The sequence below is a fragment of the Pseudophryne corroboree genome, chromosome 3 (genome assembly GCF_028390025.1).
Source record: "Pseudophryne corroboree isolate aPseCor3 chromosome 3, aPseCor3.hap2, whole genome shotgun sequence".
Taxonomy (NCBI): Eukaryota; Metazoa; Chordata; class Amphibia; order Anura; family Myobatrachidae; genus Pseudophryne; species Pseudophryne corroboree.
In genome coordinates this window covers 603,697,738-603,712,398 of record NC_086446.1, presented here as the reverse complement: position 1 = coordinate 603,712,398, position 14,661 = coordinate 603,697,738, and the positions used below count along the sequence as shown (strand labels likewise).

The following is a 14,661-nucleotide window of genomic DNA, read 5'->3' as shown; positions in this document are numbered from 1 at the left end:
TGCACCCAACAAGCTGGGTGCTCCTGCTTCTAAGCAGACTATTGCTCGTTTGATTTTGTAGTACAATTCAGCTTGCACATTCTGTGGCAGGCCTGCCACAGCCAAAATCTGTAAAAGCCCATTCCACAAGGAAGGTGGGCTCATCTTGGGCGGCTGCCCGAGGGGTCTCGGCGTTACAAGTTTGCCGAGCAGCTACAGTACTTGGTCAGGGGCAAACTCGTTTGCTAAATTCTACAAATTTGATACCCTGGCTGAGGAGGACCTGGAGTTCTCTCATTCGGTGCTGCAGAGTCATCCGCACTCTCCCGCCCGTTTGGGAGCTTTGGTATAATCCCCATGGTCCTTACGGAGTTCCCAGCATCCACTAGGACGTCAGAGAAAATAAGAATTTACTTACCGATAATTCTATTTCTCGTAGTCCGTAGTGGATGCTGGGCGCCCATCCCAAGTGCGGATTGTCTGCAATACTTGTACATAGTTATTGTTACAAAAATCGGGTTATTATTGTTGTGAGCCATCTTTCCAGAGGCTCCTCTGTTATCATGCTGTTAACTGGGTTCAGATCACAGGTTATACGGTGTGATTGGTGTGGCTGGTATGAGTCTTACCCGGGATTCAAAATCCTTCCTTATTGTGTACGCTCGTCCGGGCACAGTATCCTACCTGAGGCTTGGAGGAGGGTCATAGGGGGAGGAGCCAGTGCACACCAGGTAGTCCTAAAGCTTTACTTTTGTGCCCAGTCTCCTGCGGAGCCGCTATTCCCCCTTGGTCCTTACGGAGTTCCCAGCATCCACTACGGACTACGAGAAATAGAATTATCGGTAAGTAAATTCTTATTTTTTCTTTTCTTTTCTTTTTTTTATTACTGTTCCTTCTAGATTTTGATTACTTTTCCTTCCAAATCTCACAAGTTTTTTTGATGGATTTTTTAATAGCACTTCAGTGCTCACCAGGCTCCTGTGCACAGACTAATAATATGATGTCTGTACTGTGTAGATGTTGATCAGTGCTGTATAAATGTTCTTCATTTTGTTATCAGGAAGATTATGTGGTGATCATATTCCAGAGCCAATAATATCCTCTGACAGCAGACTATGGATCGAGTTCAGGAGTAGTAGTAATATCCTGGGTAAAGGATTCCTTGCTGTCTATGAAGGTTTGTGCCAGTTGTCAAAGACCTGAAACCAAAAATATATGGGCCTTATTGTAATAGCCTGTGAGATGCAGGTTGGGGTCCGATTTTGCTATTTTAGCCTGTATTTTAAAAACGACAATAAATTTAAAGGGTAAAAAAACGGGTTGGTTTTGCTTTCTAAATTCTTGCCAATTTAAAAATACGGATTAACTTGCAGGCTACTTCCCAGTGATTTAATATCAAAATACCTATTGTAATATTCATAAATTTTTAAGGTAGAAATGTTAATTTAGTGGTAACTAGATAAAATAAGTGTTACCAGTATTGCTGGTGATTGTAAGTTTAGTGTTTATTGTAAACTCATAGACATGAGTAGGACATTTTCTGTGTTTTAAAAGGAAAACTATCACAGAATGGATATACACAAAATTCGGAATGTGCTTCTCTAGGTGGCTTAGTAGTTGGGCACAGTAATCATAAGTTTAGTCCGTATTCAAGGGTTGTGCACTGTGCAGAGGTCATTGTACAGTACTTAAGGTGGTACACATGGAGAGATCCGTGTTTAAAATCTAAGCAATCTGACTAGATTGCTTAGATTTTAAGCAGGGATCTGTCGTGTGTATGCCCCCCAGCGATAGTGATGCGCGACCCCGCCCGTTGCTATCGCTGGTGCTAGATTGGCCTGCATGCGGGCTCAATCTAGCGAGTCGCTCACTTCAGCGCTGTGTGAATTGAGCAGCCCCACGTCCGTCCGTCCCCTCGCTCAGCACACATCACGCTGTGCTAAGCGGGGGGAGAGATGTGTGCTGAGCGGTCTGTGTTAAGATCGCTCAGCACACATCTCTCCCATAAGTACTTGCCTTTAATCCACCACTGACCAGATCTGTGTGATATTTTTCCTACAGTATCTGGGACAGCGTTCTCATAGATTTCCAAGACACATCAGAATTAACATTCGGTATTGAGTACCTGTTTTATATTCCTTGTATATTTTTCTGTGTTGAGCAGCTCAGATGTACTGGATGGAGTTTGTATTTTCTCCCCGTGCATGCGTTTCTTGTCAGAAATGCTGGGAAGTATACTGTTACCTTCATGTGACCTTTCAGATGGAAATACAGATTCTGTTATTGTGCTCTGATGCTGGCCATACATTAGGACAACCAGCATCTGATGCGAGTCATCTCACAATTTCCCTTGAACACCCCCAGGAGCTCGCTGGCAGTTCTGGACACACAATTTGGTCTTTTTTTGAGACACGATGTGCATATGATATGCATACAATCTTATGACCCATCGTGCGCCCCTATTGTCTTTCAATCCATTGTATGCCTCACAAAAATCATACACTCAAATGATGCTGATGGAACGATGCATGGTATGTGCATAAAACATGGTACCGATGTGCATACAATTAAGACTGATAATATGGACTGCACGTATAATCAGAGGATGCAACATTCGACCCACGGGACCGTGCATTGTAATAATGCACGATGTGCACACGATGCAGCACTCAAGGTGTCGAAATGGTGTATTCATACGTAAAATAGTCCTAATGTATGGCCTTAAGGATATCACAATGATCAAAGGTCGCACCTACACAGGATATATTTTATACCACAGGTTCTCAAACTTGGTCCTCAGGACCCCAGACAGTTCACGTTTTCCAGGTGTCCTCACAGAATCACAAGTGAAATAATTAGCTCCACCTGTGGATCTATTAAAATGTATCGGTGAGTAATTACTGCACCTGTGCACCTGCAATGTGATCTGGAAAACATGACTTTGAGAACCACTGCTCTATACAGCTTAGTTTTAAAATGTATTTTATAAAATTGCATGGATTATGTCAGACAGTAAACACAGGATAATGTGGATAATTTCGATTCATTTGTCCAAAAGAATGGCTGTTTTTAATATTCAATTAACCATATTATAATTTCCACATGATCCCTTCTGATGATGATGATTATGATTATTATTATTATTATTACTATGTAATAATAAATTATGTCCACCTTGTAACACAGTTCAATAATAGCTGCATTCCAGTTTGAGGAGTCATTTTATGTGGTGTTTATCAGTCCGTTAGAGAAATAGCACTACACACATGCATTTGTCTGTGTATGCAACCAAATATTACTGCTGCATATGCTTTTAATGCTTGATCTGAACTTCAGCACTCATACTTATTCTGTGAAAAGCCATGCATAAGCTGTACCTTTAAATTCTGAAATTTTATAAATCAAAATCCTGAGACTTCATAAATCAACCTTGCCTATTTGGGTAGACATTGTTATTTTGTGCTTAATGACTTAAAATTAAATCTAAAGAGAAACCAATACAATAGAGAGGAAAAAACATGTCCCCGTAACTAAACTTGTAATCGGAGCACTATCATTTCCTGGAGCGGGGCTCATAAGGAAAACTTGAACAGCTGCAGAACGGACTAACGGAGAGAATGTTGCGTTGTTTTTGCAGCTTGGAGACTTGTAACCGGTTTCATTTATTCCTTTCAGCAATATGTGGAGGTAATATAAAGAAAGACATTGGTCAGGTTCAGTCCCCTAATTACCCTGATGATTATCGGCCAGATAAACATTGTGTGTGGACTATTACGGTCTCGGAAGGTTTTGTGGTTGGACTTTCTTTCCAAACATTTGAGGTAAGACCGTTCTGAAAATTCTCTCTGCGTTTTTGGCGTCTTTTATTATGTGTCAAACCTGATACTCTAACTTGTATGCTTTAACTTTCTTATATATTTCCAACTAAAAGGTGTAATCTAGATAAATGTTTTGCTCTATTTGCAAAACATTTATCATTAATAAATTAAAGCTGATCTCCATTCTGCCGTTACTATAATATCACTGCTGTAATCACAACCGATCACTAAAACTGGACAGTAGAAGAAAAACTTATTTCTGCTGTGACCTGGAGATGGAGGAGCCAGAATTTTGCATAGAATAACCTGAATCCTTGGATTCATACTGCTTTGTGTCATTGGTTCAGGCTGATGGTGTGGGGTTGTAAGACCCCTTAATACCAGTTGAGCATTCTTTAAATGCAACAGCCTACCTGGCTGTTCTTGCATATCTAACAGTGGGGCAGATGTATTAACCTGGAGATGGCATAAGGAAGTGATAAACCAGTGATAAATGCACGGTGATAAATGCACCAGCCAATCAGCTCCTAACTGTTAATTTACATATTGGAGTTGTTTGGCTGGTGCATTTATCACCCTGCATTTATCACTGGTTTTTCTCTTACATCCTGGAGGATACTGGGGTTCCATTTAGTACCAAGGGGTATAGACGGGTCCACTAGGAGCCATGGGTACTTTAAGAATTTGATAGTGTGGACTGGCTCCTCCCTCTATGCCCCTCCTACCAGACTCAGTGTAGAAAATGTGCCCGGAGGAGCCGGTCATGCTTATGGAAGCTCCAGAAGAGTTTTCTGCTTTTATTTTATATGTTTGTTATTTTCAGGCAGGACTGGATGGCACCTAGACTGCCTGCTTCGTGGGACTTAGGGGGGGGGGGGACGGCCCAACCTCTTGAAGGGTTTATGGTCCCGTTCCCTGCTGACAGGACACTGAGCTACTGAGGGAACTATTCGCAAGCCCCACCACGGCGAGCGTACATTCCCGCTGCACGCCGCCACCCCTAACAGAGCCAGAAGAATGAAGAGTGGTGAGTACTAAGCCTGCGTCCCAGTTAGCGGGGCACCGGCCATTATGGCAGCATGAGGGTACGGAGACGCACGGCTTCTAACCGGGGCGGAATGCGTCTCCAGACACAGTACACAGCTGCGTCACTGTACACAGTACCCACACTGGGAAAAACAGCCTTAAAACAGGTTTCTCTCCATTTGAAGAACCAGATTACCTCAGCCAGTATAAAATAGTGGGAAGACCACGCGCCGCTGAAGGGGCGGGGCTTCACTATGAGAGGATCCAGCAGCTCGCCAGTGCCATTTTCCCTCTGCAGTGGACACAGACGCTGACTGGCAGGGACGCGCAGCTCCTCCAGATTACCTTAGCGGTACCACGGGGTCATAGCAGGGGTGAGCGATTATTAGTGTACTAAGTCCCCTATCAGGGTACTTAGTCTGCGACCCGGCTGAGCTTGACATTAGGGATAAGGGCACGGTGGGGGCTGGCTTCAGATAACTGTGTCTCCCTGAAGGGATCTTTGTGGGTTAATTGTGCTTAACCTTATCGTGTGTGTGTGTGTGTGTGTGTGTGTGTGTGTGTGTGTGTGTGTGTGTGTGTGTGTGTGTGTGTGCTGTCACATTTACATTATGTCAGGCAAAGAGTGTGTTTCTTGTACAGCGGAGTGTTCCTCTTCACAAGGGGGCTCACTACTGGGTACTCAGGGCAGTGCACCCTCCCAGAATAGTGGGGCTGAACCGGAGTGGGCTAATTCCATCAAAGGAATGATCTCCAATATTTCTACGAAATTATCCCGCAATGAGAAAGAGACGCAATATTTAAGACAAACTGTGGATGAGTTTATGAATAGAGACTCATTCCCCAAACCAGCGTCTCAATCCCCTCCCATTTGTCTGCAAAAATCTTTGGCCCATATCCTGCAGTCTGACGCTGTTGGGTCAGACATGGAGGAGGGTGAGGTGGATTTGGAGGAGGGGGATGCTACTCTGTCACAGGGAATAGAGGCTCTTATAGAAGCTATCAGAGATGTTCTGCAATTTCCTGCTAAGGTGTCAGTGGAGTGTGAGGAATCTTATTTTAATGTAAAAAAGAAGTCCTTAGTCACTTTTCCTGCGTCAAAGGAATTGAATAACCTGTTTGAAGAACCATGGGTTAATCTTGATAAGAAATTTAAAATCCCTAAAAGGTTGCTCTCATCTTTTCCTTTTCCTCTGGAGGATAGGAAAAAATGGGAAAATACACAGATAGTGGACGCATCAGTCTCTAGGTTGTCACGAAAAATTGTATTGCCTGTCCTTGGTGCAGCCTCCCTAAAAGACGCGGCTGATCGTAAAATTGAGACTACAATCAAATCATTGTACACAGCTGCTGGGGTGGCCCAGAGACCCACTATTGCATGTGTGTGCGGATCACAAAAGCCATTGCAAAATGGTCAGGTAACCTAATTGAGGAGTTAGATTCCTTGTCTAGGGGGGATGATGTTTTACTCCTGCAGCATATACAGGACTCTGCTAACTTTATGGTGGAAGCCATAAGAGATAGGCTTGCTTAATACACGCACCACCGCTATGGCAGTGTCAGCACGCAGGGGCTTGTGGCTACGCCAGTGGACTGCTGATGCAGACTCCAGGAAAGGCGTGGAAGACCTACCATTCACAGGAGAGGCCTTGTTTGGGGATGAACTAGACAAATGGATCTCCAAAGCTACTGCGGGGAAGTCTACGTATCTTCCTTCAGCAGCTCACCCAGCCAGGAAATTTATTCATCTTCAAATTTACAGTCCTTTTGGACGGCCAAGTTTAAGAGCAAATCCAGAGGTGCTTCTACGGCCTCCAGAAGTGCAAGAAGTAACCATGCAAACCAGCAACTGCAGGTGCTCAGGAACAGAGCTCAGGCTCTGCTTCCGCAAAGCCTTCAGCATGACGGTGGACCGCAATGCCTGGAGGGCTGTCAAGTGGGAGCCCGACTAAAATTCTTCAGTCACATCTGGTCAAGTTCGTGACTGGATCCCTGGGTCATAGATCTTATTTCCCAGGGCTACAGACTGGAGTTCCAAGACCTCCCACCTCACAGATTCTTCAAATCAGGCTTACCAGTTTCACAAGAGGCAAGTATAACTTTACAGCAGGCCATCCAAAAATTGGTACAGACTCAAGTCATTGTTCCAGTTTCACCTCATCTGCACAACAAGGGGTACTATTCCAACTTGTTTGTAGTACCGAAACCGGATGGTTCGGTATCGCCGATTCTGAACCTCAAGTCCTTGAACCCACTCTTAAGAGTGTTCAAGTTCAAGATGGAGTCTCTGAGAGCGGTGATCTCAGATCTGGAGGAAGGGGAATTCCTAGTATCTCTAGATATCAAGGATGCGTACCTTCACATTCCGATCTGGTCGCCTCATCAGGCTTATCTACGGTTTGCACTGCAGGACTGTCACTTCCAGTTCCATGCCCTGCCATTTGGTCTCTCCACAGCACTGAGGGTATTCACCAAAGTGATGGCAGAGATGTTGTTTATACTCCGCAAACAGGGAGTGAATATAATTCCCTACCTGAACGATCTTTTGATAAAGGCGCCGGTCAGGGAGAGGTTGCTGGACAGCATTAGTCTCTCAACCATACTTCTCCAGGATCACGGGTGGATTCTGATCCTTCCGAAATCTCACCTAGAGCCAACACGGAGGCTTCCATTCCTGGGAATGATACTGGACATGGAGTCGCAGAAAGTGTTCCTTCCGTTGGAAAAGGCATTGGTAATCCAGTCGATGGTTCGGGATGTCCTGAAGCCAACTCGGATATCGGTACAGCTATGCATTTGCCTTCTGGGAAAAATGGTGGCCTCCTAGGAGGCACTTTAATATGGAAGGTTTCACACAAGACCCTTCCAGCTCGATCTGTTGGACAAATGGTCCGGATCGCATCTTCACATGCACCAGAGGATCTGTCTGTTGTCAAAAGCCAGAATCTCCCTTCTATGGTGGCTACAGACTTCTCACCTCGTCGAGGGTCAGAGGTTCGGAATTCAGAACTGGATCCTGTTAACCACGGACGCAAGCCTCAGAGGTTGGAGAGCAGTCACTCCAGGGGGTACAGTTTCAAGGAAGATGGTCAGGTCAGGAAGTTATCCTTCCAATCAACATTCTGGAACTGAGGACCATATACAACACCCCTCTGCAGGCCTCACATCTTCTTCAAGATCGGGCCATTCAGGTCCAGTCGGACAATGTGACGGCAGTGACGTACATAAACCGACAGGGCAGAACGAAAAGCAGAGCAGCAATGTCAGAGGTGTCAAGAATTCTCCTCTGGGCAGAAAAAAACGTTGTGGCATTGTCAGCAGTCTTCATTCCGTGAGTAGACGACTCGGAAGCAGATTCCTCAACAGACAAGATCTGCACCCGGGGGAGAGTGGGGCCTTCATCCGGAAGTATTCATGTGTTTGACACGCCGATGGGGATATCCACGAATCAACATGATGGCCTCTCATCTCAATAAGAAGCTCAAGCGGTATTATTCCAGGTCGAGAGACCCACAGGCAGTAGTGGTAGACGCTCTGACGACTCCATGGGTCTATCAGATGGTGTACGTGTTTCCTCCACTTCCTCTGATCCCAAGAATTCCAAAAAGAATAAAAAGGGAAAAGGTTCAAGCAATACTCATTGCTTCGGACCTGCCAAGAAGGGCCTGATACGCGGACCATCTGGAGATGCTCCTCGAAGATCCGTGGCCTCTACCTCTTCCCGAGAATCTTCTGCAACAGGGCCCGTTTGTCTATCAGGACTTACCGCGGCTACGTTTGACAGCATGGAAGTTGAACGGCTGATTCTAGCCAGAAGAGGGATCCCTAACAAAGTTATCCCGACTATGATCCAAGCCAGGAAGGGGGTAACATCTAAACATTACCACTGTATTTGGAAGAAATACGTCTCTTGATGTGAGAGCAGAAATTTTTCTGCAGTGGAATTTTCATCTGGAATGTTTCCTGCTTTTTCTGCAAGCAGGTGTGGATGTGGGCCTACGTCTGGGCTCCATAAAAGTCCAGATTTCGGCCTTATCCATTTTCTTTAAAAAACAATTGGATTCTCTCCCTGAGGTCCAGACGTTCTTAAAAGGTGTCCTGCACATCCAACCTCCCTTTGTGCCTCCCACAGCACCTTGGGGTCTCAATTTGGTGCTGCAGTTCCTCCAATCGGACAGGTTGAACCGTTACAGGAGGTGAACGTAAAATATCTTATGTGGAAGACCGTCACACTGTTGGCCTTGGCTTCAGCAAGATGTGTGTCGGAGCTGGGGGCTTTGTCTCACAAAAGCCCTTATTTAATTTTCCAGGACAGAGGACAGAGCCGAACTCAGAACTAGTCAGCAATTTCTTCCTAAAGTGAAGTCCGCGTTTCACATCAACCAACCTATTGTGGTTCCGGTTGTCACCGACACCTCTGCTACTTCAAAGTCTTTGGATGTTGTGAGGGCTTTGAAGGTATACGTAAAGAGGACAGCTCGTCATAGGTAATCCGACTCGCTGTTCGTTCTCTATGATCCCAATAAAAATGTGTCCTGCTTCAAAGCAGACAAGTGCACGCTGGATCAGGCACACTATCCAGCATGCTTATTCCACGGCAGGTTTGCTGGTTCCGAAATCTGTAGAGGCCCACTCTGCTAGGTAGGTGGGCTCTTCTTGGGCGGCTGTCCGGGGTGTCTCGGCTTTACAGCTCTGCCGAGCGGCTACTTGGTCTGGTTCGAACACGTTTGCGTTCGATACTTTGGCCACTGAGGACCTTCAGTTTGGTCAATCAGTTCTGCAGGAACCTCAGCACTCTCCCACCCGGTTTGGGAGCTTTGGTACATCACCATGGTACTAAATGGAACTCCAGTATCCTCTAGGACGTAAGAGAAAATGGGATTTTAATTACCTACCGGTAAATCCTTTTCTCGTAGTCCGTAGAGGATACTGGGCGCCCGCCCGGTGCTTCGTTCTTCATGCACTGTTACTTGGTTAAGTATTGTTGGTTCAGCTGTTGCTGTTGCTGTTCCTGTTGGGTAAGCATAGCTTTCCTCTTGTGTGTGCTGGTTCGGAATCTCACCACTATCCTATGTATCCTTCTCTCAAAGGATGTCCGTCTCCTCGGGCACAGTTTTCTAGACTGAGTCTGGTAGGAGGGCATAGAGGGAGGAGCCAGCGCACACTATCAAATTCTTAAAGTGCCCATGGCTCCAAGGTGAACCCGTCTATATCCCATGGTACTAAATGGAACCCCAGTATCCTCTACGGACTACGAGAAATTGATTTAACGGTAGGTAACTAAAATCCTATTATCGCTTCCTTATGCCTTCTCCAGGTTAATACATCTGCCCATTGTATGTTCACAGTCTACTTATCTTCTAATAGCTAATTTTAGCAGGATAACACACCAGGGCCCTCATTCCGAGTTGTACGATCGCTAGCTGCTTTTAGCAGCATTGAAAACGCTAGGCCACCGCCCTCTGGGAGTGTATCTTAGCATAGCAGAATAGCGAACGAAAGATTAGCAGAACTGCTATTAAATATTTTCTTGCAGTTTCTGAGTAGCTCCAGACCTACTCCTAGATTGCGATCAGCTCAGTCCATTTAGTTCCTGGTTTGACGTCACAAACACGCCCTGCGTTCGACCAGCCACTCCCGTTTCTCCAGACACTCCCGCGTAGATGGAGCCAGCATTAGGAGGGCATGCTGGGTCCTGTGGTGCCATTTGGAGGATACAGGGGTGCCTCCAGGTAAACTAGCTCTCAACCTGGATATGTTCTGTATGTGCCATTATCATGTGGCCATACATTAAGCAATTGTATGACCCATAGTGGATGTTATTATTATTATTATGCTGTGTATGGGTTTGGGGAGTGGTACCCCCCGGGTCTGGTGGGGCTGGGCCACCTTGGGGTAGCATGCCATATTATTTATTTAGCACTTATGTAACACTCCTATTTTTTCACTAACATTACTCTTTTGAGTATTTTATTAACACCCTTATTTTTGTAGCACTTTCTAACCCATAGCTTCTGCTTCTTTCTTAACACATATTAACACTTTAGTATTTCAATGGTGTGCTGCCCTGGGGTGGTCGGGCCTGAGCCGACTTTGTGGGGTCCAAGCCCTGGACCTATGCTTAGATAGGGACCTCCAGTAATAGAGCAGCCGTGAAGTGGCCTGGAGGCTTATCATATCTTTTGCAAAACATATGTAACGAAGAGCTCTAAATTTCCTATTATTACATAGTATATAGCTCTTCTTACTAACAGCCAGCAGAGTGCGTGGGAAAAATCCCTTTTGTATTTCTTGTCTAGAGTAACCCCCTCCCGCAGCACCTGGGGATTGTTACCAGCTTGATTAGAGCAGTTTTCCACTATTTATTGCACTCCCGCGTTTTTCCCTGACACGCCTGCGTTTTTTAGCACCCTCCCGGAAAACGCTCAGTTACCACCCAGAAACGCCCCTTTCCTGTCAATCACTCACCGATCAGCAGTGCGTACCATGCGCATGCGCATTTAGCAACAAATCGCAGCATAGCGAAAATCGGCAACGAGCGAACAACTCGGAATGACCACCCATGTTACAAAGCACATGTCCTGTGAAGCTGGTTTCACCAACAAAATAATGAGTTATGTGTACTCCAATGGACTCCAAAGTCACTGGAACTCAGTCTAATAGAGCACATTTGGGATGTGGGGTAAAGACATTTGCAGCATGAATGTGTATCTGACAAATCTGCAACTGCTGCATAATATTATCAGGTTGCTAATAAACCAAAAGCTGTAAGGAACGTTACCAGCACCTTGAGGAATCCATGCCTCAAACAATTCCGGCTGTTCTAGGGGCATAAATTGTGTGTAATGTGTTCATTGTGGGACACCGGTTAATTTTTATTGTATATTGTACCTCTACTTCCTTATAACATCGTTCAGGTATTAAGTATTATGAGGTGGTTTTGATCAGTTAAAATGTGCTAATTGGACAGAGATGAAGTGTCTATAATAGCGGATACTATCTTTGGACATGGCTACTTGTGTTCTATATAGTATGTAGGCAGGGGCTGGCTGGGCAGGGGGGCAGGGTGCCATCTCCCCCCCCCCCCCCCCCGGGCCAGTGCAATTTAAGTGTTCCAGGGCCACCAAACTGCAGATTCCCTGTGAAAAGCTGGGCCGCTTACTTGTGTCTGCCCCCCAGGCCAAAAGTTGCCAGCCAGCCCCTGTATGTAGGGCGGTAATAGTGATGAGGTTATGCTGTGAACAGGCTGGAAAAGCTTTTCCGTTTTTTTGTGCTGATTTAGTGCCCAACTTCTCAGTTTTGTTGTGTTACATTTATTTATACATTTATATCTTATTCAATATACTGAACGTAACAATCGGTCACATTTTCCATTTGACAGTTTGAACCACATGACAATTGCTTATATGACCACCTGCAAATACGTGATGGCCCATCAGAAAATAGTCCACTGATGGGACAATTTTGTGGCTATGAGAAGCCAGACGACATTAAATCTACCTCAAATACCCTGTGGATAAAATTTTTCTCTGATTCCTCAATCAACAAAGCTGGATTTTCAGCTAACTTCTTCAAAGGTAAAAATGTACATAATTATACCTCGTAGATACCAAAGTCCACTTCAGCATTTTTAGAAATTCTCCTTTTTTTTTTTATACATGCTTATACAACATTTTTTTCATAGCCTATTGTGTGGTTTGTAGTTACTGCAGTATTTATTCCCTGAGTGTAACCTATGCATCTTTATCTCTCTCCTGTCACAGTTACACTACAATATGCTGCGTTTTATAGAACATTATAGTGTTAAGCTCCATTGTGATGCATGTTCACATTTGGCATATTGTAATGTAACAACAAGAGAGCGCTATGGAAGCATACAGTAGGTTAAAAGAATGCAGCTTGGCTAGAATGAGCAGCTTTTTACATGAGAGATGTCAGATGCTGAATGAAATACCCACCAGAGTTGTATGGAACAACCCGCTGCTTGATGAAAGGATTTTGTGTTCACCTAGTACTATACCGTTGGCTGTTTTGCCTTGACAACATCCCTGCACGTGTGTGTGTGTGTGTGTGTGTGTGTATATATATATATATATATATATGTATATAGTCATCATAATGGTTTTCTCAATCAATCTATTATCTCATGAAGATGACATTGGGGGGTATCCAACTAGAAGCATTAATTTACTGTTGCTAATTGGTTCGCCGGGGGCTATCCTATTAGCCCCAATAGCCAGCCTGCCTCAGGCATGCAAAGCCAAATCCCAGGCAAGTGACTATTTTTGCCGCTATAAGTGACGCGAAAATATCTAGGGACTTGACTTTTCATGAATCCTATGTATTTTCGCGAGAAAAACTAGGCAATATAATTAAATACCCGTGAAAAATCATCGGTGATGAACTTGAATAAAAGGCGTGAACCCCCCCCCCCCCATTTTTCACAGCCGCGGAATTATCGTGGCTAGTTGGATTCTCCCCATTATCTCCAAATTTCAAACATTTATATGAGTAGTGTGAACTTCAAAAGGCAAATATTACAATAAATGCATGTGTTAGACTTATCAAGACTCAGTATTTCAAGTGCTCAAGTGTCCTCAATAATACTGGCATATGTTTCCTTGTTAAGTTTAACTGTGCCTTAGTTTTGTTGTTTTAGTATAAGCACAAGCCTGAGAATCATTGAGTGAAGTTTATAGAACAAGGATATAATTAGCACAATTAATTAATTGTACATATAAATTGCAATTATTTCACGGTTATATTTCTATTAATGGTTTCAACTGTTTTTGTTTTTGGAAAGAGATGGATGAATGTGCCCGGCCAGATAACGGGGGATGCGCCCAGCGCTGCGTTAATACTTTAGGAAGTTACAAATGTGTCTGTGATCCAGGTTTTGAGCTGACTTCAGATAAGAAAAACTGTGAAGGTATGTAGCTTGATGTAGCTCTTAATGAGGTGTATTTTACTATATCACATTACTGGAATGAAGAATATTCAAATATCATGTACAATATCCAGTGCAGTAGTATTTTAAGGTGTGTGTTACTATTGCACTGTTTTGCAAACTCTGTCCTCACGGAACCCTAACTGTGTTTTCGAGGTATCCTCAGAAATAATTTGTACCACCTGTAGATCTGTTGTGTTAGTCAATTAACACACCTGTGCTTTTGCTAGATGATCTGGAAATCATGCTCTGTTAGGGCTTCATGAGGGCCGCAAGTTGAGAAGCACACTCTATTGCAAGGTCAAAAGGTCATCAGGTTCAAAAGGATCGCATGAGAGTAGTAGAAAGGTGCACCCTCGCGGGCATGTGGAGGGTAATGATGAAAAAGTTCAAAAAACAAACTTGTGTTGACCACTGTCACGCCGACCTTTTGAACCTGTCGATCTTGAGCATCGTCTACCTTTTACCTGTCATCCTTTTAACCCCATCAACCTTTTGCATGTCAAACTATTGACTGTCTGCCTGTTTACTGTACTGTAGATCTATCAATCGGATACACCCCCCCCCCCCCCCCCCACCATGGCAGCCTAAACCGGTCCCTCCCCCTAGTGCCTAACCTTGACCCCAACCCCAGTACTTACTTCCACGATGTGTCTGGATTCTGGTAGTCAGGATCCCACTATTGGTCTCACAGACTGTCGGGATCCCAAAATGCCTGAGGGTGTTCTATCATGGGAAAATGTTAAACATTTCAACACTACTGTATTTATGGAGTACTAAAATGAAAATAATAAGTATTGTTAGGGGTTGTGTAAGGGTTCATAAGAATATTCATTTATAATTTTTATTTAGTTATAACAAAGAAACCTTTAAGATAAATGCTGGGTTAAG

At 44.3% G+C, this 14,661-nt stretch overlaps 1 protein-coding gene across 3 annotated transcripts in view; it reads left to right on the top strand.

The window, feature by feature from the left end:
• The window catches only part of LOC135056407 (tolloid-like protein 2), a 362,236-nt gene that overhangs the window by 311,523 nt on the left and 36,052 nt on the right, over window positions 1-14,661 (top strand). For all 3 annotated transcript variants that reach the window (XM_063961508.1, XM_063961507.1, XM_063961509.1), the window contains 4 exons: window positions 1,040-1,156; window positions 3,655-3,800; window positions 12,205-12,400; window positions 13,627-13,752. In XM_063961508.1, the coding sequence (XP_063817578.1) occupies window positions 1,040-1,156; window positions 3,655-3,800; window positions 12,205-12,400; window positions 13,627-13,752 (585 nt within the window). The remainder of the gene's footprint in view (window positions 1-1,039; window positions 1,157-3,654; window positions 3,801-12,204; window positions 12,401-13,626; window positions 13,753-14,661) is intronic.